The sequence below is a fragment of the Amblyraja radiata genome, chromosome 24 (genome assembly GCF_010909765.2).
Source record: "Amblyraja radiata isolate CabotCenter1 chromosome 24, sAmbRad1.1.pri, whole genome shotgun sequence".
NCBI classification, from domain to species: domain Eukaryota; kingdom Metazoa; phylum Chordata; class Chondrichthyes; order Rajiformes; family Rajidae; genus Amblyraja; species Amblyraja radiata.
Window position 1 is genome coordinate 23,338,789 of NC_045979.1, and position 27,854 is coordinate 23,366,642.

Sequence of the window (27,854 nt, forward strand, 5' to 3'; positions counted from 1 at the left end):
AGGTTAGTCTAACTTCACCCAGTCAGCCAATGGAATGTCCGAATACACCGGGTGCACTTTGAAGGAAACCATGGGTGTGTTGTCGCGCGCATGCTCAGTTGGGTTGTGAAGGCGGAAGAGGTGCCTATTTTTTTCGTTCGAAGCGAAAATATTGTTGTCTGCAGCTTGTGCGATTCTCGGAGGCGGGCCCATATTGGGCCCGGGTCTCCCCCGTCAGTTAATGTTCGTCAGACGTGCGGTGACGAGGGCGTGTGTGTGGGCATGAAGCGAGAAAGGTAGGAGTAATTTTATGTCACGGTTTACCCCCTGCCCAGTTCCTTATATTTGTCGTGACGCTGTAGAATGTAAAGCAGTTAAAACTTAAGTAAGCTTTTCCAATAATATGCCCGCGAAATTTAACATATTATTTATTATAATTTACAAACGAGAAAAGTAGACACTGAGAAAGCCCAGAGTGAATTTTTTTTTCTAAAAAAAAATCTTCAAGCGATGAATTATCGAAAAACTTCATGAAACTATATTTTCAAGCAAATTGGCAAGGGGTGAGATTCAATGCAGGACTGAGGCTAGAAGTCGGTATGGTTTGTTATGAGAGTTCAGAGGACAGAATAGAACTGACATGGAGCAGGAAGGACTGCCCGATTGAATAAGCGAGTTCGGTATTCTGAAAAACGCAAGGAATCATGGGATTTGCCAGAGGTCATTCACGATAAAGAAAAAGCGAATGAAGAGCGGGCTGAAGAAACCGTGTATAAATTCTTCTCTTTACTCATAATTTATGTGTAAAAATATATTTAATCTGAGGATTGGGGGTGCCGTGTGGTCACATTATAGGAAAATTAATGTATTCCAGACTGGAGCACAACATTGATAGTTTCTGAGTCGAATATCACTATTCTGCTAATTCCAAGGCAATGGAATTCTTTAGCCTCATCTATAATACGAATGAGCAATGAAATGCTTGCTTCCAGAGAGACTCCCATAAATGGCCAACTTCAAAGGAACTGGTAGCAGGAGAGTGCGGTGTAACAACGAGAGAGAGGGGGGCAGATGCAAGTGAGAGACGGGAGAGCGTGCACACAGACCTGCACCTCATCCGCAGCCAGAATCGAAGCTGGGACCCCGGCGCCGCAAGCGCTGCCCAACCGCCACTGAACCCCCCCCCCCCCCCGAGTGTCCCATCCCCGCCCGGGGGGCAGCCACAGATGTCCGGGGCGACCCCGGACCGACGGGACACCAGCTTCCACAGCCAGCGTGGAGAAGAAGAGCCAACTCCAACCCAACCCCGTTCCTGCCCCTGAGGAACCTGATCCCCAACGGTCCAGGGACCGTCAGCTGCGCCTCTTGCATTGTCCAGTGGCTGTCGGCTGGTGCCCCATGGAATAGAGAACCAGCCTACTCAACCTCTCTCTATAGCTCACTTCCTCTCGTCCTGGCAACATCCTCGTAAGTCTTTACTGAACCTTTTAAAGCTGGACAATATCTTTCCAATAAAATGGTGCCCGGAAATGAAAACACGGTGTTCTAAATGCGGTCTTGTAACACGTATTTTACTGTGGAGAAAGATATGAAGACTGGGGCATTTTTAACTGGGGACAGTTAATGGAAGTGTCTTGAGGCCAATTGTTTGTCTGTGGCTTGTATCAATGATTTGGATGAGAATGTAACATGCTTAGCACGTTTGTAGATGACACAAAAGTGGGTGGTATCATAAATATTGCAGATGATTGTCAAAAATTGCAGCAGGATTGTGATTGCCTGGGCAGGTGGGCTGTGGAATGGTTAATGGTTACAGAGGGGGGTAAGATTTAATAGGAACCCGAGGGGCAACTTTTTGTACACGAAGGGCAGTTGATATATGGAATGACTTGCCAGGAGAGGTTGGAGCAGGTACTATTACAACATTTAAAAGAAATCTGGATAGTAACACGGACATAGGTTTATAAGGATATGGGTAAAATGCAGGCAGGTGTTGACGGGGCATGATGTTTTCTGTGGGCAAATTGGGTTGAAGGGCCTGTTTCTATGCTATATTGCTCTATTTTACTTTGCTTGCAAGATGATACGTGTTTTTCCCTGGAGTGACTGAAAGCAGTGGACAGCAGGAAGTGAACAGTGACCTCGGACTGGTATGTGTGTTGCACCAGCAAAGGGTATTTTGCGGTCCAAAAAGACAGAACTTTTCAAACAGCTGCCATTGAAAGACGACAAGAAAGGTAAGGTCGTCTTATTGCTACAGATAAGCATTTCGCAATAAAACATTGTTGGCATTATGCCTGGACAACGCACGCTGAAATTGCAGTATTATGTTGTATGTGGTAAGGCATTGCAACATTTAAACATTGCAAAATTATTTTGTAGTACAACTGCACCACACCCACTGATTTTCCATTATTTAATCTCCATTACATTCTCAAAACTCTAATATATTTATTAAACATGATTTATTTCATAAACCATGATGACTTTAATCAAGCCAGTGAATGTTTTACCCAAGTGTGGTCTTTACATCATTCCTTTTTTTGCATATAAAAATAAAATCTTACTATTTATAGGCGCAATCATACTTAATTTCAGGAGTGGAGGAATAGTAGATTACTCTTAGCCAATAGAAAAGGGTCACCACATTTCCAGTGCCATTTTTAGAATTTAAGTCAAATTTTTAAAAAGGCCGTCTTAACTTGGCCATCAAGGCTGGTGGTCAGTGATTTCTTAGCTATACTTGGGTCAAGTAGAGGTCAGGTCCTCGGACATGCAGAAAATACATGCATTTTCACCATTACTATTGTTAATTGATGTGCAGCACCAAATTTCTCACCATTCTTGGAATGGTAGGTGTATATTTGCCACCTTCTAATTTGTTGGTTTAAAAAATTTTGGAAGATGATCACAAATCCGTTCACTATTTCCAAGAACATAACATTTTGTACTCCTGAGATGCAGATCATCAATAATTGGGCATTTGTTAACCTTTAGCCCTTTTAATTTCATTTGCTCTATTTATTAATCGTGATTTTCTTTGTTCTTCACCCTTGTGATCTTTTATCTCCTGAATTTTGTATGGTTATTTTGTGTTGCACTGCCTTCATGAAGCAGTTTTTTAATTTTTCTTATTTTCCCGAATAATTTCCCTGTTTCTGATTAGGTGTGAGGGGGGGGGGGGGGGGGGGGGGGGGAGAAACACTTGAGTTCATTTATTTTCTCTGCTTCACATGTCATGGAATATTTTAGTCAGTCTGCATGTTTCTTTCAAGCTTATTCTCATTCTATTATTTCCACCTTAATAGTTTTGTCGTCTTAATGAATTTTAAAATTCTTCTAAACCTTTGGTGCAGTTAAATTTACTGGCAATGTTATGTGCATCATCTGTGGATCTATTAATATACAGAATTTCCTTTGGAATCACAGTTGTGACATCTTTGCTTTTTGACCATTTTTTTCGAAGAGGCTATTAGACTTCAGAACTAATTACTTATTTTACTCCTACATCACTGAGGTGCTTCCACATACTCTGTTTTAACTCTGCCTCATTGTTATTTTGTGTTTCCATGGGCACTGCTTCATATTGCACCATTTTGGTGTTTCTTTGAATTTGGTGTGGTAAATGCTGTATCTATCTTACTAGATACTGTTTACTCACCTTTATGCAAACAAGGAATTTTATTGTACCCTTGCAGATAAGACAAAGGTATTTGCAAATCTATTTTTTTAACTATGAATTGAAAATAATAAAACAATAACGGAAGATGCTTGAAATGGGAAACAAAAGCAGAAAATTCTGAAATATTCTGGTCAGATTGCATTGGTGAAAAGCTAAGCAGTGTCTGAAACTCTTCGTCAGTTTGCTTCCATCTGCAGTACTTAAATAAGCAGAATAAGTGGTAAGCCATTTAAAACTGAGATGAAGAAAAAACGTTTTCACAGAGTTGTGAGTTTGTGGAATTCTCTGCCGCAGTGGAGACTGGTTCTCTGGATGCTTTCAAGAGAGAGCTAGACAAACTCTTAAACATAGCGGAGTCAAGGGATATGGGGAGATGCAGGAATGGGGTATTGATTGTGGATGATCAGCCATGATCACATTGAATGGCGGTGCTGGCTCGATCATATTCATCATATTCCCATATTTATATGGTTTTGACTTTTATATTCTACAAGAGCAAGCATCTCTTATAGTGGTTGGGAAGGGAAGATTTGATGTCCTGTTTACAATAGATATCTTGTCATCAAATCTCTGTCTAATTATCATGATTGCATTTACTATAGTATCATAACCACCTTTTGGAAGTACCATTTGCCCATCATGGCTGAAAGTTCAAATGAGACTCCAGTACCAAAATCTGCGGTGACTACAAGTATGTTCACATTTTCTTTGAATCATAATGTCTGTTCTATCAAATGGTGTAAATGTTATGTGTGTAATTTTATATGCAGGAAGATGAACTGAAATGGAAACTGGCGATAGTCCTTGCGTCATACAGCATGGAAACAGGCCCTTCGGCCCGACTTGCCCACACCGACCAACATGTCCTATTTGCACTAATCCCATCTGCTTTTGCTAAATTTTGTACCAGGCTGGAAATGTTAAATGCTGTAGGGGATAACTTTAAGGTGAGAGGGAGAATGTTTAAAGCAGATTTACGTCAATATTTCTAGGCAGAGTGGTAGGTGCCTGGAACGCACTGTCAAAGTAAATAAACACATGATGGCAATATTTTAGCTATTTAGCCAGGCACTTCAAAGGACAAGGATTGGAGGGATGTAGACTATATACGGGCAGATGGGATTAATTTAAATTGGCTTCATTGTTGACACAAACATCAATGGGTAATTACTGTTCCTGTATTGTGAGTGCCATGCATAAACCAACTAAAGCCAGTGGTTTTGAGGAAAAATATAGGGGAAACTAGACTAAGTGGGACCCAATGGGTCCCTTGTTCACACGGGAGGGCTGGTCCCCCAACGCAATATTCCACCTCTCCACCACTTCCAATATTGGTGGTCAGTGGGGGTGTGGGCTTTCTGGAACACTACTATGGGTGTTGTGGGCCGAAGGGACTGGTTTCCAGAGGGCTAGTATGGACATTGTGGGCCAAATGGATTCTTGGGCTGGCAGCTAAATCACTCAGGCTTGGTGGGCTGGCAGCTCAGTCACTCGGGGTCGGTGGGCTGGCAGTTCACTCACTCACGGCTGGTGGGCTGGCAGTTGATTGACTCACGGCTGGTGGGCTGGCAGTTCACTCACGGCTATTCCTTGAAATTCCATTTCAAGCAGAGGGCAGGCCACCAAATTCAAATGTAATTTCATACCATTTCAAGCAGAGTGCAGGTCACCAAATTCAAAAGCAATTTCATACCATTTGGGCTTTATACTCCTGACCCCCCCCCCCCCCCCCCCCGGAAGGGGCATTACCTTCACCATGGTGATTGACATGCGAGAGGACCAATCAGATGATCTCAAGATTTTTTTAAACATTCATTACTTTTTAAATTTTCATAGATCAGACAAATCCTCTGGGCTGCCTCAGCGACGGACTGAGTAAGATGGCCAAAAATCAGTGCTATATGGTAGCGTTTTTTCTAAAATCAATATATAGCGCAGACAGGAAGTGGTCAAGATCAGACTTTTAGTTATATAGATATTTGGGTGAACTGAATGATAGCTGGGGAGGGAACAAAAAAAACATGCAATGGTAATAGCAGCAAAACTGGACTAAGCTAAGTACTGAGAAGTAAAGTTACTTTTAAGAATTATGATCACAATTCATCATCCCGTGAAGCGGTTAGAATTTTGCAGTGCGTATATTCATTCAATTATCAGGACAATAACAAATATTTTTCCTGCAAGAGGATTTGTGATCTTATGTTCAGTATTTGAATTTTATTGCAGACGTGTTTTATGTATTTGTAAGGGGATTACATTAAATGGTGAATTGATTTTTTGATGACACAATGGGGAAATATGTGTTGGAATGTTCTAAAGCATGTCTCTTCCAGTGATTACCTAGTCAAACTCCTATTGCAAAATTCCATCCTGGATTCAGAAGGAAGAACATTTTGGGAAAGAAAAGGCAATTAAATGCTTATCAAGCTGACTTGCATAAGTCCTGCATAACACGGTTCAAGTCCGGAAACCTCAAACCCTCCTACCTCAACGACGGTGGGGTGGGAGGAGGTTACTGTTTTCCATTTTTCAGCTTTCAAGTGCATAGTCAAGTTGGGCCATAGCATCATGGGGCATGTGTTGCCAGTGTGGCAGATTGATTAACTGTTGCTTCCAGTTTATGATGGCTGTACCTAGCAGCATTGAGAAATGTATTTAGTATATCTTTTGTAGCTTTTCCTCTGAACCAACACATGATTTATGGAAATAGACAAACTGGGACGTGGACATTAGATGAGAGTCTAGCAACCATAAGTCATATCTGGTTGGATAGAGTTGATGTATGAAAATCATTACCTTAATGCTTTCGTTATCACTTCAGTGAACATAGAGGTATTGGTATGGTGATCATGCCACTTCATACAATTTTTTGGAGGCATTGTTGGTTCCTCTCTAGACTGTTGAGGTGTTGTTCGCTAATCATTCCGGAATTCCTGTTCGTAGCAAAGTGCACAGATGACAACACCATTGGAGCAACTGGAGCATTGTTCAATTCTTGTTGCCAGGAAAGATGCGAGTGCATTGGCTAGCTACTAAATAGATTGGTAGGAATGGTTCTTCAAATGAAAAACATTATATTTGCCAGAATAAATAAAGATTTGGGACTAATTTCTGAGTGGAAATTGATATAAGCATGGAAAATAATGAAGAACCTTTGTAGAGTGGATGGTCAAGGTTAAAAGAAATCAAGCTAAGATGACATGAGGAATAATTTGTTTCCTGACCATAATACAGGGATTACGGGCCGTTCAGCCCATCAATAATGTGCCAACCATCAAGCATCTTTTGTTTGAAGTATATAAGCAATTTGGACATAAATGTTGGTGGTAGTTCTTTTTGGAGTGCCTTTATAGGACTTTTGTCATGTTGTCTTTGAAGTATTGTGTGCATTTCTAATCGCTCCATTACGGGTAGGATGTGGAGACGTTGGAGAGGGTGAAGAAGCTGCTTACCTGTATTTAAGGGTATTGCCTATAAAGATGAGGTTGGATACATTTGGATTGTTTTATTTGGAATGTTGTAGTTTGAGAGGAGACCTGCTAGAAGTACATAAAATTATGAGAGGCATAAATGGATGTCAGTAACTTTTTCCCAGGGTGTAAATGTCAGACTTGAAGACATGGTATCATGGTGAGAGGGGCTAAGTTCAAAGGTTTTTTTTTCACACAGTGGTGGATGCCTGGCATGTGCTGCTGGGGGTGGTGGTGGAGGCAGATAGGATAGTGGCTTTTAGATAGGCAAAGGCTATGCAGGGAACGTTGAGTTATGGATCACATACAGACAAAGGAGATTGGTTTAGATTGGCATAATGTTTGGCACATACATTGTCTGCTATAGAGCTAGTTTCTGTGCTGTAATGTTCACTGTTCTAATATACCTTTTAATTTCTGAATTGTATAAGAGTAGTTTTAGTGCTGGGGTGCTGCAGTTATTATACAAATTGAATCTATACCAGCACTCTGGAGAGCAATCCCATCTGTCCCATTTTGTTACCAATAGTCCTGCAGTTTTTTCTTCAAATCCCTTTCAAATCTACTTTTGAAATAATCTTTTATTTCTGCTTCATGAATTTTGAAAATAAATAGTTCCAGATAATCAACTCTCACTATAAATGTTTTTTCCTTGCATTGTTCTTGTATCTTTATCATAGCTGCTCACTCTTAGACCATCACATAGTGGGTACAGCTTTGTTTCTCAATCTAAAACTATCATAATCTTGTACAAAAGACAGGTAGGTGGGCAGAGGGGATGCGGTGACTCTGGTAAGAAACAAAGTCAATCGTTCACAAGAAACGGCATAGGATCAGAATATAATAGAATCCTTATTGGTAGAATTAAGAAACTGCAAGAATAAACTGAATTTGATGTGAGTTATATACTTGCCACCAAATAGTAGGCAGGTTGTAGAGTACAAATTATATCCAGAGATAGAAAATGCATGTAAGAAAGACAATGTTACAGAGGTCCTGGGGGACTTCAATATGAAGGTAGACTAGGAATATCAGCTTGGTACAGAATCCTAGGAGAAGGAATTTGTAGAATGCCTGCGAGATGGCATTTTAGAGCCATTCGTGACTGAGCCCATTAAAACAGAAGGCAACTGAAAAAGCAATGAGGAGAAACGATGACATATGAATGTAAGCTAGCAAATAATATAAAAGAGTTTGCTGAAAGTTTTTCCAGGTATATCAAGAATAAAAGGGAAGAACGGACATTGGGCCACTGGAAAATTACGAAGTAGTAATGGGGGATAAAGAAATGGCCGACAAACTGAATAAGGTTTTTTCGTATCAGTTACCACAGTGGAAGACAGCAGCAACATGCCAGAAATTCAAACGAGTCAGGGGGCAAAAGTGAGTGCAGTTGCTATTACTATGGAGAATGTGCCTGAGAAGCTGAAAGGTCTGAAGATGATGGGTCACCTGGACCAAATGGACTATGCGCCAGGGTTCTGAAAGGGGTAGCTGCAGAGTTTGTGGAGGCATTAGTGAGCTTTCAAGAATTGCTAGAGTCAGGAATGGTTGCAAATGTGACTCCACTGTTTAAGAGAGGAGAGACTTCAGTGTTTAGTAAGATTTTAGAGTTGATTATTCAGGATGAGGTTTAGGGGTACTTGGAAGCAGATGATAAAATAGGCTGGAGTTGGCATGGTTTTGTTTAGGGGAGGTCTTTCCTGACAAATATGATGGAATCTGTTGAAGTAACAACCAGGATAGGCAAAAAGTCAGTCAGTGGATGTTCTTTACATGGATTTTCAGAAGCCCTTTAAGGTATGTGAGGCTGCTAAACAAGATAGAAGCCCATGGTATGATGGTCAAGGTACTAGCATGAACTGAGGACTCACTGACGAGCAGAAGGCAAAGTGTGGGTATAAATTGAGCATTTTCAGGTTGGCTGCTGGTAACTAATGGTGTTCCGCAGAGGCCGATGTTGGGTCCATACGTATGTTAATGATCCACTATATGTTAATGGTCCACTATATGTTCATGATCTGGAGGATGGAATTGATGGCTTAGTGACCAAGTTTGCAGACAATACGAAGATAGGTGGAGGGACAGGTAGTGTTGATGAAGTTGGGTGTCTGCAGAAGGCAAAAATTGGCAGCTGAACTGCAGCATAGCAAAGTGTACGGTTATGCACTTTGGTAGAAGGAATAAATGCTATTAGACTTTTTCTAAATGGGGAAAGTGTACAGAAATCAAAGATTTCAAAGAAATGTGAATGCAGGATTTTCCAAAAAGTCAATTTACAGACGAAACATGTGGGAAAGGACTGCAGATGCTCGTTTAAACCAAAGATAACAAATACTGGAGTAACTCAGTAGGTCAGACAGCATCTCTGGAGAAAAGGAATAAGTGACGTTTTGGTCAGGGAAAAGGGAAACACGAGTTATAGATGGTGATATAGAGAGAGTTATAGAACAAATGAATGAAAGATGTGCAAAAAAAAAAGTGACGGTGTGGGCTGGGTGAAAACCAATTACCGACAATGTGACTCAAGACGACTTTAGAACTTGTACAGCAATTTGGGTGGGGGAGGAACAAGGAGAGAGGGTTGACACAGTTATTTGAAGTTGCAGAAATCAATATTCATACCTCTAGGATGTAAACTGCCCAAGGGAAATATGAGGTGCTGTTCCTTCAATTCGTTTTGGCCTCACTGACAGTGGAGGAAGCCCAGGACTGAAAAGTCAGTGTGGGACTGGGAAGGGGAATACAGTGTTTGGCAACCAGGAGATCAGGTAGTCCCTGAGCTAAGGTAGCAAGGGTTTTGAAACATGAATTTTAATTTATATTAATAAACATGTGGTATAAAAGGGGTGAACCGGAATGGATTTGTTGCAAAGGACATTAGTTTGACGTGATTTGAGACCTAGAACAGTACAGGAACATGCTCTTCGACTCTCAAACTCTTATCTGGCTACACTTGATCCATATCTCTCTATTCCCTATATATCCATGTGGCTATCAAAAAGCCTCTTAAAAGCCATTATTGTTTTTGCCCCTATCACCACCCCCAGTAACGTTCCAGGCACCCACCATCCTCTGTAGAAAGAAATCATTGACTCGCAAATCTCCTTTAAACTTTGTCCTCTTGCCTTAAAGCTATGTCCTCTAGTGTTTGATATTTTGGTACTGGGATAAAGGTTCTGACTATCTACCCTATCCATGCTTCTCATAATTTATATCCTTTGATCGCAGGAGAATGAGGGGTGATCTTATTGAGGTGTATAAAATCATGAGAGGATTAGATCGGGTAGATGCACACTCTTGCCCAGAGTAGGTGAATCGAGGACTAGAGGACAGGTTTGAGGTGAAGGGGAAAAGATTTAATAGGAATCTGAGGAATAACTTTTTCACACAAAGGGTGGTTGGTGTAGGGAACAAGCTGCTAGGTAGTTGAGGCAGGGACTTTCCCAACATTTAAGAAACATTTAGACAGGTACATGGATAGAACAGGTTTGGATGCATATGGACCGAACACGGGCAGGTGGGACTAGTGTGGCTGGGACATGTTGGCCGGTGTGGGCAAGTTGAGCCGAAGGGCCTGTTTCCACACTGTATCACTTTATGACTATGACTCTATCAATTCTCTCCTCAACCTTGACATTGATAACAATGCAGAAAGTGCATTGTGTGGTTTTTCAGATGGTGAGATTTGTAGAAGCCCCCAGTCTTATTCTAAAGGGAAATAAGGTATCCTGTTAACTCATTGTTAATATTCCATGTTTCTGCATATGTTCACAGGTCTGAGGATTGCATTCATGGAATTCTTGACAAATTGTGATGAGCACAAACTCTTCAGATTAACACAGTTTTACCGGGACTGGTTAGAACAGGCAATTGAAGAAGAGGTGAAATCAATTGCCTTGCTTTTGAAAGAGCAGCAGCAGATCAGTAAACAAGAACTTTTGGTGAGTGACACAATTTGGTTTCAACCGTATTCACAAAACCAAGAGAGCATCAGTTTAAGTACTGCAAACGTATGCTGCAAAGAAACAGGCCAGAAAACCTGAGGAATTTAAAACTGGGAAAGGCGACCATCTGAAGTAGAGAGTGATTTGATTTCCTGCGTAAAAATAATTTTATTTTTGAAGAAAAGGGGAGATCAAATTTGGATTAAATAATTCAAGCAAAGCGCCTGTGAACTTGGTTCAACTGAAGGAACTTGGAGATGGCACTGATATGTGCAAAAATGTAATGTATTTCTGAGCAAACATGTAAATGTTTCATTGTCATATAGAGACAACATGGACCAGTCCTTCGATTCGCACATATTTGCACTAATTCAACATTAATTCCATAATCTTCCCCATTCTCAATCGCCCTTTCTCCCTTACCCCGATCCCACCAGTTACCAATACACGAGCTGCAAATTTGCCCTATGTGGTTGTACGTATGTGGTAATGAACAGTGTGAATCGAAGGACCTGTCCATATCGTATGTATATGACAATGAAATGTTTACACGTTTGCTCAGAAATGCTTTTCATTTTTGTGCATTTCAGTGTCATCTCCAAGATCCTTAAGTTTGACCAAGTTCACAGGCATTTTGCTTAAATTATTTAATCCAAATTTGATCTCCCCTTCCTTCAAAAATAAAATCCCTTTTACAGTAATTTGCAGTTCGTGTAATTAATCTTCCTTCGTATGTCTTGGGCATATGGGAGCACCCACACATCACGGAGAATATCCAAATTATATCCACTCAAGATCAGGATTGAGCCAGTTTCTGGCACTGAGTCACTCGCTGTGCTTCTGGAGGTTGCCCATAGAGGGGAAATTCATCTAAAAATGATGCTTAACAATCTGAAGAAGGGTCTCGACCTGAAATTTCGCCTATTTCCTTCGCTCCATAGATGCTGCCTCACCCGCTGTGTTTCTCCAGCACTTTTGTCTACCTTAACAATCTGATGCTTTGTTTCTTGAGGCAGATGTTTCGGCACCCTTTTATTTGTCAAATATTTTTTGCGAATGTGCAGTTGAATGTGTAAAGCAACAAGTTGCTTTCCATAGATAGACACAAAGTGTTTGAGTAACTCAGCGTGTCAGGCAGCATCTCTGGAGAAAAAGGCCATTTCAATCGGGACCCTTCAGACTGAAAGTGGGGAGAGGTGAAGACCTGGAGGTGAGAAAAGAACAGGACCAATCGGGGCCAGCCACAAATGACTGCTGGCTGGGTGGTGACCCTGGAATGACAATACTTGGCTCGGGAAGGTGTGAACTCAAAAAGGGTACAATGTGGAGAACTGAAGAACAGGTTAAACAACTAGGGGGGAGGAAGGGGGCAAGAGGGGAGTGTGGAAGGAAGTTACTTCAAATGAGAGAATTCAACATTCATTCTTCCTCGTGTCCGGCCATCTTCTATATCACGTCTTTCCAGTCAGTCAGTGTCGGTTGACGGTCGATGGTTGCAGAATTGGCTACTTCAGTCAGTCACTGTGGTACAGTTTCTGTCGTCAGCATTGCCCGGGATGCGCCACGTGGAGGCTTCTGCTTTCATCCCTTTGCATCCCTTGCATACTACTGGGTTGTAAGCTACCCAAGCGAAATGAGCTGCTATTCCTCCAATTTGTATGTAGGGTCGCTCTGGCAATGGAGGAGGCCCAGGACTGAAAGGTTAGAATGGGAAGGAGAGTTGAAATGGTTGGCAACAGAGAGATCCCATTGCCCTGGGTGGATCGAGCGTAAGTGTTCCGTGAAATAGTCGCCATGTCTTAGTTTAGCTTTGCCAATGTACTAGAACTAACATCGGGAATACTGGATGCAGTAAATGAGATTATAGGAGGTACATGTGAACCTCTGTCTCAGAGAAACATAGAAAACATAGAAAAATAGGTGCAGGAGTAGGCCATTCGGCTATTTGAGCCAGCACTGCCATTCAATAGATCATCTAAAATCAGTACCCCGTTCTGGCTTTATCCACATATCCCTTGATTCCCTTAGCCCTCAGAGGTAAATCTAACTCTCTCTTGAAAACATCCAGTGAATTGGCCTCCACTGCCTTCTGTGGCAGAGAATTCCACAGATTCACAACTCTAGGTGAAAAAGTTTTTCCTCATCACAGTCCTAAATGGCCTACCCTTTATTCTTAAACTGTGACCCCTTGTACTGGACTCTCTGGAACATTTTACCTGCATCTACCCTGTCCAATCCTTTAAGAATTTTATGTTTCCATAAGATACCCTCTCATCCTTGCGAATACAAGCACACTCAACCCATTATTTCATAGAAACATAGAAAATAGGTGCAGGAGTAGGCCCTTCGAGCCTGCACCACCATTCAATATGATCATGGCTGATAATTCAACTCAGTATCCTGTACCTGCCTTCTCTCCATACCCCCTGATCCCTCCAGCCTCAAAGGGCCACATCTAACTCCCTCTTAGATATAGCCAATGAACTGGCCTCAACTACCTTCTGTGGTAGAGAATTCCAGGGATTCACCACTCTCTGTGTGAAAAATGTTTTCCTCATCTCAGTCCTAAAAGATTTCCCCCTTATCCTTAAACTGTGACCCCTTGTTCTGGACTTCCCCAACATCGGGAACAATCTAGCCTGTCCAACCCCTTAAGAATTTTGTAAGTTTCTATAAGACCCCCCCCTCAATCTTCTAAATTCTAGAGAGTACAAGTCAAGTCTATCCAGTCTTTCTTCATATGAAAGTCCTGACATTCCAGGAATCAGTCTGGTGAACCTTCTCTGTACTCCCTCTATGGCAAGAATGTCTTTCCTCAGATTAGGAGACCAAAACTGTATGCAATACTCCAGGTGTGGTCTCACCAAGACCCTGTACAACTGCAGTAGAACCTGCCTACTCCTATACTCAAATCCTTTTGCTATGAATGCTAACATACCATTCGCTTTCTTCACTGCCTGCTGCACCTGCATGCCTACTTTTAATGACTGGCGTATCATGACACCCAGGTCTCGTTGCATCTCCCCTTTTCCTAATCGGCCACCATTCAGATAATAGTCTACTTTCTTGTTTTTGCCACCAAAGTGGATAACCTCACATTTATCCATATTATACTGCATCTGCCATGCATTTGCCCACTCACCCAGCCCATCCAAGCCACCTTGCAGCCTCCTAGCATCCTCTTCACAGCTAACACTGCCCCCCCAGCTTCGTGTCATCTGCAAACTTGGAGATGTTGCATTCAATTCCCTCGTCCAAATCATTAATATATATTGTAAATAGCTGGGGTTCCAGCACTGAGCCTTGCAGTACCCCACTAGTTACTGCCTGCCATTGTGAAAAGGACCCGTTTACTCCTACTCTTTGCTTCCTGTCTGCCAGCCAGTTCTCTATCCACATCAATACTGAACCCCCAATACCGTGTGCTTTAAGTTTGTATACTAATCTCTTATGTGGGACCTTGTCGAAAGCCTTCTGAAAGTCCAAATATAACACATCCACTGGTTCTCCCTTATCCACTCTACTAGTTACATCCTCGAAAAATTCTATAAGATTCGTCAGACATGATTTACCTTTTATAAATCCATGCTGACTTTGTCCAATGATTTCACCACTTTCCAAATGTGCTGCTATTCCATCTTTAATAACTGATTTTACTTCGGAGTCACGTGAGTGACTACGTGAAGAACCCGCTCAGCACGCATGCGTGTCATTACGCTACACGCATTGCGAAACGTCAGACGCGGTGGAAGGACGGGTCAGGGAGGACCGCGAAGCAGCTGCCCCCGCGGCGGCAATTTCAAAAAGCCGCTTTTGCAGGTAAGATTTCTTACTCTGTCGTCTTTTTGCCCACTACAGGGAAGGCAAAAAGTAAAAGGGGGCTGCGACAAAGCTGGTCAGGGAGGACCGCGGAGCAGCGGACAGCCAGCAAAGCAGCCGTCGGCACTAGATCACCCGCAGTGGGATCAGCTGTGCCTTGTGTAGCCGCCGCGCCGGCCAAATCAACGCAGCCGGGCGGCAGGCAAAACACAAAACAAACAGAGTCGTGGACTCGGAGGAGTCCGACTCTGATACACCACGGGAGGCCAGCGACCGAGAGCGCTGGACCCGCATGGAATGGTGTTTGGAGCATCTGCTCCAGCGTGACCGGCTCCGGGATTTGGAGTCAGGCCACTGTGGGCATATATCAAACCCACAGCAGCACCTTTTCAATGGCTGCACAATGTCCCCACCTTATCAGAGGGGAGCACCTCGAGTCAGTTCTGGGCTGACTTGGAAGAGGGGACCGCAGAAGAAAACACCAGTGCATGCATGGGGTGCAGGGTGAAGAGAATTTGCTGGATATGGTGGTAAGCTTCATGCAGCCAGACCAAACAGGGGCAAACCTGGAGCCTAAGCTTGCAACAAGCATTGACTACATGTCACTGAACCAGCTACAGGAACAGGCTGTGCTGGATACAACAGAGACATTTAACACCAGGAAACTGCATTTCCCTGATTGTGCCAATTGTAAACAGCTGCATCTGGAAGCACATCGGCCACGGGCAGAAGATGGATGTGAAGTTTTAAAAAAGTCCTGAAGTTACTAAACTTCAGGAATAACCGCCTTTGCCCGTACGGTGGCATCACGGCCATGTCCCAAGGCCAACAGGACACGCAGGCACTGCTATGCAACACTCAGCACGAATTAAATAGCATTAGAAAAAGTGCCATACAGCCGACGCTAAATCCAAAAGTCCGCGGGGCTGTGTAAGCCTGGAGCCACCAAACCGCCTATTCTCCTGTTCAGGAGGCAACTTGTCTAAGCAGGTAAAGGAGCTGGACGAAGAAGCCAGAACTTTGGGGTTAATCAAAGGATCAACCTACCCTGCCAAAAAACTCACCATAACCTACGACAACACCCCTACGCACCCACTGGCAGAACTGGTGAAATTCGAGGGCTCGGCACTCTAAACATGAGTCTTTTAGGCCATGGCCCAGGCCGACCCTCCTGGAAGATGCGGGTAACCCCAATAACACCAGCAACCAACCCGAAGAACCAACCACCAGCACAGCAACGGAAGAACTTCAGGAAGAAGTAGTCCTGCCACTGGTAACAATGGAGGTGGGGGGTCTGGTTCCCCAAATAATATGGGAAGCATGGAGGTTGGGGGGAAGACTGTACTAGGTTTTAAATGCATGGAGCATGCTAACATCCGATACTTACGTCTTAAGCAGTATCCAGGGATATGCCATAGAGTTTGTACACCAAAAACAGCCCTCCAGTTCAACACAAACGAAACCGAGAATTTGTGCTCTCTGATAGGTAAAAAACAGAAGCACAAGTTGAACTGGAGCAACTTTACATAAAGGTGTAATTCAGACAACACAACATGAACCATTAGAATTCGTGTCCAATATATGTACTAAAACCAAAAAAGATGATGGTTGTCACATCATTCATAGATCTGACAAATTGAATATATTTGTACAATATATTCACTTCAAAATGGAAACCTTTGTTACTGCTAAACAACTAATTTCCAAAGGGTACTTCATGGCTAGCATCGATTTAAAAGATGCATACTATTCAGTACCCATACGAGGTGACCACAGACGTTACTTAAAATTTAACTGGATGGAACAACTCTGGCAATATAAAGTGCTGCCAAATGGGCAAACATCAGCCAAGGCTGTACACAAAAATTTAAAAACCAGGTCTAGCGTTTCTACGCAAACGCAAACATATGGTTATGGCATATTTGGATGACATACTCATGTGGGCATAACTTTGGAATTGGCCATACTAACTGTAACAGCCACAAAAACAGTTGTTGGGGAAAACTGGGATTTATCATCCATCCAATTAAATCTAAACTAACACCGTCCACTACTATGGACTACTGGGGATTCACCATTGATTCAGTTCACAACGGTGACACTACCCAAGGGAAAGGCCAGAGAAATAATAGAGGTTCTAGCAACCTCATTGACATCACAAATCCATCCATCAGATTGGTAGCCAAAATAATTGGTAAAATGGTGGCACACAATTTGGATTACATTACCAAAAATTACAGAGAGCTAAAAATCAAGCTCTAAAAATCAATGCAGGTCACTTTAACAGACCTATGAGACTACCAATTCAAGCCAAAACGGAGCTAAAATGGTGGATCGATAACATCTGGCTTTGTTCCAAACCTATCATTGTCAGTAACCCTTCGATGGTACTACAAACGGATGCCAGTGCACTGGGGTGGGGAGCCACCATTACCATCACCAGCTGTGGAGATAGATGGACAGTGCAGGAGGCATCCTTCCTACTGACACTGGGTATAAATTACTTGGAAATGTTGGGTACAGTTCATGGAGTTACATCAACCACATGGGCGGCAACAAATCGATATCATGTGACAATCCCGCTAATTCAATTTGGCAATGGTGCATCCAGAGAAATATTTGGATATCAGCCACTTACCCACCACGGAGACTAAGTTTAGTGGCAGACACCAGGTCACGCAAATTTAATGAAAACACCGAATGCATGTTAAACAAAACAGTGTTTGCTGAAATCACAGCAAATACGGGAAACCGGATATCAATTTTGTCGCATTTAGAAGATATCTAACTATGTTTTATGGGAACCAGACCCTGGGGCAACGGCAACAGATGCATTTTCGTTGCATTGGGGGAAATGGTTCATTTACGCATTCCCTCCCTCCTGCCTCATCAGTCGGGTATGAAGCAAAATACAACAAGACTCTGCGTCTGGTATTTGGGAGTACCCGATTGGCCTACTCAACCATGGTTCTCAGTGGTGCAAAACATGGTATTTTAACCATGTATTACAATCCCACACAGACCAGATCTACTACAACATCCCGTGACGGGATAGCCATCCAAGCCATAAAGCTGGAACCTGCTAATTTGTAGAGGTTTTTTAAAAACACCGCTTCTACAACTGCGACTCACGGACCGAACAGCAAACATCATCTCGGAGGCCCAAAGAGAGTCAACCAAGAAGCAATATCTGGTCTACATCAGAAAGTGGGAAACGTACTACCATAAGAACAAAACCACCAACAGAAATATCAACATCCCATCTGTTCTGGAATATCTGGCAGGCCTCCACTATGATGAGGGGCTCAGCTACAGTGCCATCAACAGCGCCAGAAGTGCCCTGTCGACATACCTATGGCAAGGGACAGAGCGTTACACGGTAGGGACTCACCCTCTGGTAACCAAGCTCATGAGGGGAATATTTAACACAAAACCCCAAAAAACCAGGTACTCCCATGTATGGGATGTAAGCATTGTCCTGAAAGTACTCAGGAACTGGTCACCAGCATCTACCCTGTCCCCATACAGACTAACGTTTTAAAAAACAGTCATGGTAATGGCACTGGTCACGGCACAGAGGGTTCAGTCACTGCACAGACTGGACAACATGACCTCCTCACCTGACGATATTACGTTCCATATTTACGAACTAGTAAAACAGAACAGACAGGGATCAGCAGGCCTCAATATCCAATGTAGGTCATACCCTGCAGATGACCGCCTCTGTATAGTTAAACATCTATCACTATACATGGTGAAACTAAAAACCTGAGAGGCATGAGAATGGACTGCTGATCAGCCATAAGAAACCTCACAAAAAAGTGACGGTCCAAACTACCTCGAGATGGCTGAAAAAGGTACTGACGCGGGCTGGGGTGGATACTAATGTGTTCAAATCTCATTCCACCAGGGCCGCAGCTACATCAGCGGCAGTACGACTGGATCTGCCCATGGACCAAGTCCTCGAAGCAGCAGGATGGTTAGGGGAAAGAACTTCCAGTTATTTTATAACAAACCAGTTAGAGAGACTGGAACATTTGCAGAAAGAAATTTAAATTCTGTAAATTAATTAAAACCCATAAATAGGGTTATATTTGTGTTAATACATTTTATGATTTCAATAACGAATCATGTGCAATTGTGTTAACACTATTCCTCCCACAGTCAAGGCAGACGTGTGCATGGACGTTTCTACGGCATGAGATCACAGAGCTTTGAACTCTTCACGTAGTCACTCACGTGACTCCGAAGTAAAATAGTAAGATTAAACGAGAACTTACCAGTTTGAAGTTTGATCTGTATTTTATGAGGAGTTACGATGAGGGATTACGTGCCCTCCGCTCCCACCCAGGTCATATATACTTAACTGGTACTCTTCTCTAATCTTACTATGTTTAGTCATTACAGTTATCTGTGATCTCACACCGCTGCTTTGAAGAATGACACGCATGCGTGCTGAGCGGGTTCTTCACGTAATCCCTCATCGTAACTCCTCATAAAATACAGATCAAACTTCAAACTGGTAAGTTCTCGTTTAATCTTACTATTCTAGCTGTTTCCCCACTACCGATGTTAGAATAACTGGTCTGTAATTCCCCGTTTTCTCTATCCCTCCCTTTTTAAAAAGTGGGGTTACATTAGTTACCCTCCAATCCTCAGGAAATACTCCAGAATCTAAAGAGTTTTGAAAAATTATCACTAATGCATCCACTATTTCTGGGGCAACTTCCTTAAGTACTCTGGGATGCAGCCTATCTGGCCCTGGGGATTTATCGGCCTTTAATCCATTCAATTTACCTAACACCACTTTCCGGCTAACCTGGATTTCACCCAGTTCCATCTCATTTGACCCCCGGTCACCTGCTATTTCCGGCAGATTATTTATGTCTTCCTTAGTGAAGACAGAACCAAAGTAGTTATTCAATTGGTCTGCCATGTCCTTGTTCCTCATGATCAATTCGCCTGTTTCTGACTGCAAGGGACCTACATTTGTTTTAACTAATCTTTTTCTCTTCACATATCTATAAAGACTTTTGCAGTCGGTTTTTATGTTCCCTGCCAGTTTTCTTTCATAATCTATTTTTCCTTTCCTAATTAAGCCTTTTGTCCTCCTCTGCTGGACTCTGAATTTCTCCCAGTCCTCTGGTTGGCTGCTTTTTCTGGCTAATTTGTATGCTTCATCTTTTGTTTTGATACTATCACTGATTTCCCTTGTTATCCACGGATGCACTACCTTCCCTGATTTATTTCATCATATGTCAGCCCCTCCATCCCGGATATTAACCTGGTGAACCTACGTTGTACTCCCTCAATAGAAATAATGTCCTTCCGCAAATTAGGAGACCAAAATTGCACACAATGCTCCAGGTGTGGTCTCACCAGGGTCCTGTACAGCTGCAGTAGGACCTCCTTGCTCCTCAACCCGCATCCTCTCGCAATGAAGGCCAACATGCCATTAGCTTTCTTCACTGCCTGCTTTACAAGCATGCTTACTTTCAGTGACTGATGTACAAGCACACCCGGGAGGCCTACCGGGAGGAGGTGGCTGATCTGGCACTCTGGTGTCAGGACAACAGCCTCCTCTTGAACATCAAAAAAACTAAGAAGCTGATCGTGCACTTTAGGAGGGCACATCATCCAAGGACGTACACACCATTGAGGATAAATGGGGATACTGTGGATAGGGTGAGCTGTTTTAAATATCTGGGAGTCCACATCTCTGAGGATATGACATGGACATCACACGCTGCAGCACTCGTGAGTAAGGCAAGGCAGCGCCTTTACCACCTCAGGCAATTGAGGAAATTTAGAGTGTCTCCGAGGATCCTCCAGTGCTTCTACTCAGCGGCTGTGGGAAGCATCTTGTCCGGAAATTTTACCATCTGGTTAGGGAATTGCTCTGCCCAGGACAAGAAGGCTCTGCAGAGAGCAGTGCGTTCGGCCGAACGCACTATGGGAACTTCACTCGCCCCCCTGCAGGAACTATACATCAGGAGGTGCAACTCCAGAGCCAATAAAATCATGGGGTCCCCTTCCACCCCTGCAACGGACTGTTCCACCTGCTACGGTCAGGCAAACACCTCCGTTGCCATGCTGTGAGAACGGAGAGGTTGAGAAGGAGTTTCTTCCCAGAGGCCATTAGGACTGTAAACTCCTATCTCACCAGGGACTAACTTTTACTGTACCACCCTACTGCTTTTTTTTTTTTTAATTGCTGTTTTTTTCCCCTTTTTCCTTCCACCCACAATATGTTCCATTCTGTTTGTAGTTTGTTTGGTTGTTTTTTGGTCTTTTTGCACAAAGTCCGCGAGCATTGCCACTTTTCATTTCACTGCACATCTCGTATGTGTATGTGACGAATAAACTTGACTTGACTTGACACCCAGGTCTTGTTGCACCTCCTCTTTTCCTAATCTGACAACATTGGGATGATAATGTGCCTTCCTGTTCTTGCCACCAATCCTTCCATTTATCCGCATTATACTGCATCTGCCATGAATCTGTCCACTCGCCCAACCTATCCACGTCACACTGCAGCCTCATAGCATCCTCCTCGCAACTCACACTGGCACCCAGCTTTATCATCCACAAACTTGGAGATGTCACATTTAATTCCCTCATCTAAATCGTTAATATAGATTGTAAATAACTGGGGTCCCAGCACCGAGCATTGCGGAACCCCACTAGTCTCGCCTGACAGCACTGTTGGGGTCCCTGGATGAAGTTGAGGGAGGAGGTATAAGGACAGGTGTTGCATCTCGTGTGGCTGCAGGGAGAAAGTATCTTGGGAGGTGGTAGTTTGCGTGGAAAGGGATAAGTGAACCAAGGAGTTGCAGAGCAAACTGTCTCTGTGGAAAGCAGAAAGAGGTGGAGATGGGAAGTGGTGGAATCCTATAGGAAGTGACAGAAATGTCTGAGTTGGATGTGGAGGATTGGTGGGATGAAAGATGAAGACCAGGGGAACTGTGCTTGTTGCATCTGTGGGGACGGGAAGTAAGAGCAGAACTATGAGACACGGAGAACACGCATGTGAGTGTCCCATTTATGACAGAAGGGGGGGAAACCGAGATTCACACGCACACACGCGCACATGCGCACACACATGCGCACATAGACTCGTGCGCGCACACACACTCTTGCACGGATTCAAGCTCTCGCGCGCAGACTCGTGCACACGCGCGCTCAAGCGTGGAGACTCGGCACGCGCGCAGACTCGCCAACTCGCGTGCACACACAGACTCGCCCTCATTCCACCTCTCTACCAATTCCAATAGACACTCAAGCACACTCACGCACAGACTCTCCCACTCCCCGTCTCCATATATATGACAGTAAACTTCCTTGAATCTACTCACACGGCCGAGCGCGGCCTCTCCACTGTGGGGCTACCAGAGTCAGCGGCACTTCCGCAATCAGCGCCAACTCAGCTGGAAATCATGCAATCAGCGCGACTTGTCCACTAAGTGGAAGTCACGAAATGAGCGGGACTTTTGGACTAAACAGTCGGACCTAATAAAGCATTTATTCCTTCCAAACACAGTTGGACCAAATGAAGCATTTATTCCTTCCAAACACAGTCGGACCTAATAAAGAATTTATTCCTTCCAAACAGTCGGACCTAATAAAGCATTGCAGTTCCAAGCACAGGCAGGGCAGCAGGCCAAACAACTCATGGCATTGTCATTAAGGGTTAACAAATCATTTATTGCAATTACATTGCAGACTCACAGTTCAGTTGATTCACAGCTTAGAATGATAGTCGTGGCCTCTCCCTCTCGATCTTGCAGAGTGACTGATGCACGCCAGGCATCCGGGGTTTTATTGTCCTGCCCCCCTCCCTCCCCCTCCCCCCCCCGAGGGGCGTTAACTTCATAGCGATGATTGACATGCGAGAGGACCAATCAGCTGATCGCAAGGTTATTTAAACACTGATAATTTTTTTTATTTTTCATCGATGGGAAAAATCCTCGGGGCTGGTTCAGCGGAGGAGGACTGAGTAAGACGGCCAAAATCACAGCGATACATGGTAGCGTTTTTTCTAAAATCAATATACAGCGCAGACAGGAAGTGGTCATGAGACTTTTAATTATATAGATAAGGATATAAGGATGGACAATGTCTACATTTGGTATATTTTTAAAGCCAATAGACTTTAAGTAAGTGAAAGTAAGGCATGTAAATGAAGCCAAGATAAGGATTAGTTAATATCTTATTCGCTGAACAGCAGAATGCGTGAAATAAATGTTACAGAATATTCATTCTATCTGAATCATTTATTTCAGTGGATTTTGATTGTGAGAGCTCCTCACACTGAACAGGTCAATTCCTTGTGTTTATTTTTCACTCTGATCCACAATATATTTGCCATTATTTGCAGAAAGTGGAGGAGGAAGGGAATAAGGCCCACAGTTCCAAACTTCTTGTAACCCTTGTGATGGAGAAAGGCTCCTTACCAAGAAGGGTAATGTGGGAATCCATTCTGAAAACAAAATATAGATTGCCAAAATTGGAGAATATGTTGACAGATATACTGAATAAGGGTAAGAAAACATTACATGCTGAACTTGAATTCTTCCCATTTTACTATTTGCACATACGCAATTCATAAAATCTAAATGATTTAAACAGGTACTGACATTCAGGAATTGATTAAATTAATCCGGGGTTGTACAGAGATTCCCAGCCACCTAAAAGGTAAGTTAGATTTTCATTTTCTAATTATTCCCTTTCCATAAGCACAATCAGTATTTGTGGTTTATCCTGATCCTGACTCTAATGAATGATAGTGAGCCCCTTCTCATTGCCAGATGGAATCGTGTAAATGTACAATGCTTTTGGACCTGGAATTCCAGGATGTGGATATGGCAATATTTCCAGATCAGGGCAATGTGCAACTTTGAGGCGAGTCTGCAGTTGTTGTTGCTCTTCTATGCATGAAAGCCCCCTTGTATTGCAAATTTGGGAGCTGTTAGTGTAGTGTAGGTGGGTTATTGCAGTGTGGTTTGATGATTTACACACGGCACAAGTGGTGCAGGAAATGAATATTTAAGGTGATGGATGGCATTCTAGTCAATTGGGTTCCTGTTTTGTACTGGAAGTGTGGAAGTTCACTCATCCAGGCAAGTAGAGGATTATCCAAAGCACATTTCAAACCTATCTACTTATCTTTTCTACCATCTATGTGCTGTCAGGAGGTAAGATCTAATCTCTGACCTTCTCTTGTAGCAGCATTATGGGCCTGTCCCAATTAGGCGACTGCAGGAGAATGTGCAATAGCCACATGGTCGCCACATGTTCGCGGTTGGTTTCCAGGGAATCGCCTTCATGGTCGTGAGGAGTTCCAGCATTCTGGGAACTAGTTGCAGCCTCATTATGGTCGCCGCGAATGTTTCAACATGTTGAAAAATTAGTGGCGACCAGAATGAAGCTGCCATGGAGAGTAGCGAGAATTATCGTGCCATAGGTGGGTCGCCAGGAGGTACTAGAGGGTTGCCAGGTGGTCGAACGTTCTCATAGGCTGTAGCCGGTGCTGACCGGTGAGTTTCATTGGGGAAAGAAAAATGTAAGCAGTAGTTTTCAGAACCAAGGATAACGACAGGTAATATTAAATGTCTGCGAGCTTCTCTGGCTTCTGGATCTCTGGCTTCTTAAAAGTTGTCTCCACTCCTTCTCTCTCCCTCCCTCCCCCTACTCCCCACCTCTTTTAAAGGACAGACCGTGCACAGTGCTTTAGCCGTCTTAATTACAGCGCCAACCTTACTGTTCATTGTGGTGTGTGTCCCTCCACCGGCGGGAGTGTGGGGGTCATTTTCCCACACAAGCCATAGGTGATTGGCACCAAGTTGTAAGCAGCCGAAGGTGCGCATCGCTCGGGACAGCCCCCACTCTCCCACGGCCACCCTCTGCGGGCTGTGAGTTGGGTGGAGCGGAGGTGTGGGACAATGTTCATCCTTCCACAGTGATGTGATGGACGCGGGGGTCTGACAAGTCCCGGCCCCCCGGCAACGTCATGTCCGTTATTTGACTTTTCTGTTGAGCGGCATTCGGTTTGTTGGCTTGTAGGCTCCGCCACCTTTCGGGTAGGTGGCGTTTCAGAAGAGTGGCCATTCGGTAAGTTTGCTTTTAGGCAACGCGACCTTTCGGTTAGTTGGCTTTTAGGTGTCCTGCCCTTTCGGTTAGTTTGCGTTCGGCTTCGTTTCCATTCGGTTATTTGGCTTCCACTTCTTTGCTTCGGTTTCTCGTTCGTCGGCGCCACGTCCGCACACGCTATTAAGTATGCCATTCTTTCCTATTCAGAATTGGTCATGTCATAGAACATGGAAACAGACCCCACGCCCAACTTGTCCATGCCGTCCAAGATGCTGCCTTTACACTTCTTTTACCTGGCTGTGTTTGACTATATTCCTTTAAACCAGGGGGCTCCAAACTTTTCACCATGAGGGCCACATTATATATTTGGCACTTTTTTGCGGGCCGAAGGAAAAAATAATGTCACACATGCACGCATGCACAGAAACGCACACGTGCATTCTCACATACCGAACCAGACGCAGCCCGCTCGCCGTGGGCCCCGCAGCTCGCTCACCCACAGCCCGCTCCCCTCCTCCTCTCCCCCCTCCTTCCCTCCCCCCTCCTCTCCTCTCCCCCCCCTCCCCCCCCCAACATCACACAGCGTATTGTGTTTGTAAAACAAGCTGCCAAATAAAGTTAGAAGACACAAAATGCTGGAGTGACGAGCAGCAACTTTGAAGAGAAGGAATGGGTGACGTTTCAGGTCGAGACCCTCCTTCAGAACACTTGTGGGCAGGTACATGGATGGGAAAGGTTTAGAGGGATAAATGGCAAATGTGTGCAATTGGGCCAAGCTGAGATGGGTATCTTCGGCATGGATATGTTGGGCCAAAGGGTCTGCTTCTGTGCTCTATTAGTCAGTGACTCTTAAATGAATCATAACTTGCATAGTTAAAACTTATATTGTGAATTACTTTGCTCCAATGAAGGTGTTCAACAGAAACACAAGGAGGAACTGTGCAAACAAACTGAAAAACTGAGAATGAACATGATTGGGGAAAAAGACGGGGTGAAGAATTTCCAGCTGGATGATCGATATGCTGACCTTACAGTTATTTCAGGCAAACGAAAGCGGAAACATGTAGAACATGAAGTGCTGTCGAGAGACCAAGAACATGAAGAGTGGCACGAAAATCAGGCTGAAAGAATCCCAACAGATAAATTGTTCTGGAGTAGTTTTGCCCAGGGTAAGAGGTCAGTTGCTGTGAGTGGAGATCCAGGGATTGGAAAAACAACAATGGTGCAAAAGATTGTTCATGATTGGGCCACTGAGAAAATCAACCAAAATTTCCAATTTGTGTTCAGTTTTAAATTTCGTGAGTTGAATGATATTAATTGTAAAATCAACCTGAGGGAACTGATACTGGACCAGTATCCTTACTTTGCTAACATCCTGCAAGAAATCTGGAAACATCCAGAACTATTATTGTTTATATTTGATGGTTTGGATGAATACAAAGACGGAATTGATTTTGCAGATAATCGAAGAAATACAGAGCCTAAGCACAAGTGTGATGATCCCGAGACATGGTGTCAAGTGTCTGACATTGTTTATGCTTTAATACAACGCAAGTTGCTCCCAGGATGTTCGGTGCTGCTGACCAGTCGCCCCACCACCTTGTATTTATTGGAAAGGGCTGAGATCGATCTCTGGGCTGAAATCCGGGGATTTGCTCATGAAGAACGGAAACAATATTTCAACAGGTTTTTTGAAAAACAGGCAGTGGCAGCAGCTGTTTTCAAACATGTGAAAGAGAATAAAATCCTATATTCTATGAGCTTCAACCCTTCTTACTGCTGGATTCTTGGTCAAACTCTAGGCCCCTTCTTCATAAACAGTGTAAAACTGCAGCAAATTCCCCAAACCATCACTGAATTGTATTCCTATCATATTTACAACATCCTGGAAAACCACAGTTCTATTATTCAAAAGCCTCGTGATATATTGCTGAAAATTGGTGAACTGGCCTTTGCCGGAGTTTCTGAGAGGAAAATTATGTTTCAAACTGGAGACTTGCTCATGCACCAGCTGCAACCTTCCCAGTTCGTATCTGGGTTTCTGATGGAACTTTTCGATAGAGATAATTCTGTTCAGAATATAGTCTATGAATTCACGCATCTCACTGTCCAAGAGTTTATAGCTGCACTTGCACAATTCCTAAATGCAGGCCCTGGGGACATCAGGAAGCTTTTCGAGGAAGCCCGTAAGGTTGAAGATGGGCGATATGATTTATTTCTCAGATTCCTTGTTGGTCTTTCTTCACAAAGACATCAGCCACTGGAAAAGTATTTGGGACCATTTCCTATTGAAACAACCCACCAAGTGAATGATTGGATAAAAGTGGAAGTTCAAAAACGGATTGCAAACACTGTGACCAAAGCCAGTAAAACTAGTCTCCTGAACATGTTCCACTACCTGTTTGAGTGTCAGAATAAAGCACTGGTTGAGTCGACAGTGGGATCGGTGAAAACACTTAAATTTAATGGATTGCAAATGAACCCAATTGACTGTGCTGTTCTGTCTAATGTTATTGGGTTCTGTGACACCATGAATGACATTGACCTGCAGAATTGCTCCATTCAGTGTGATGGGCTGCGGTGGCTGGAATCTGGACTGCACAAATGCAGAGTGTTGAGGTAATTGTTGATTTGTCCCCGACTGCAACTTTGGGAGGCAGGGTGTTGGGAGCTGCAGGTGGAAGAAATGATCAAACATGGCATGAAACCAGAGTTCTGTTTAGTGGTTCAGAAAGGATTTGTGCTTAATGCACATCCCTGTGAGGGGATATTACTCAGTTATTTACTTCTTGCATGTATGAACAAAGTCCCCTTTCACTGTATCTACACCCAGGCCAGGGTACGAGATGCAGTGGTCATCGTGATGCC

General features: G+C 43.6%; 1 protein-coding gene across 1 annotated transcript; it reads left to right on the plus strand.

Moving 5' to 3' along the window:
• LOC116986886 (NACHT, LRR and PYD domains-containing protein 12-like) lies at nucleotides 1-27,681 on the plus strand. Its single transcript, XM_033042655.1, has 7 exons — nucleotides 1-275; nucleotides 2,060-2,216; nucleotides 4,264-4,352; nucleotides 10,909-11,075; nucleotides 23,275-23,437; nucleotides 23,526-23,591; nucleotides 25,898-27,681. The coding sequence occupies exons 3-7, from the start codon at nucleotides 4,301-4,303 to the stop codon at nucleotides 27,607-27,609; spliced, it is 2,160 nt and encodes a 719-aa protein (XP_032898546.1). The 5' UTR covers nucleotides 1-275; nucleotides 2,060-2,216; nucleotides 4,264-4,300; the 3' UTR covers nucleotides 27,610-27,681.
• Nucleotides 27,682-27,854: the final 173 nt, after the last annotated feature.

Coding starts and splice junctions, on each gene's coding strand:
- LOC116986886 (XM_033042655.1), top strand. CDS start 4,301: ATGGCTGAAAGTTCAAATGAGACTCCAGTACCAAAATCTGCGGTGACT. Junction 23,438..23,525: donor GACAGATATACTGAATAAGG/GTAAGAAAACAT, acceptor TGATTTAAACAG/GTACTGACATTCAGGAATTG. Junction 23,592..25,897: donor GATTCCCAGCCACCTAAAAG/GTAAGTTAGATT, acceptor GCTCCAATGAAG/GTGTTCAACAGAAACACAAG.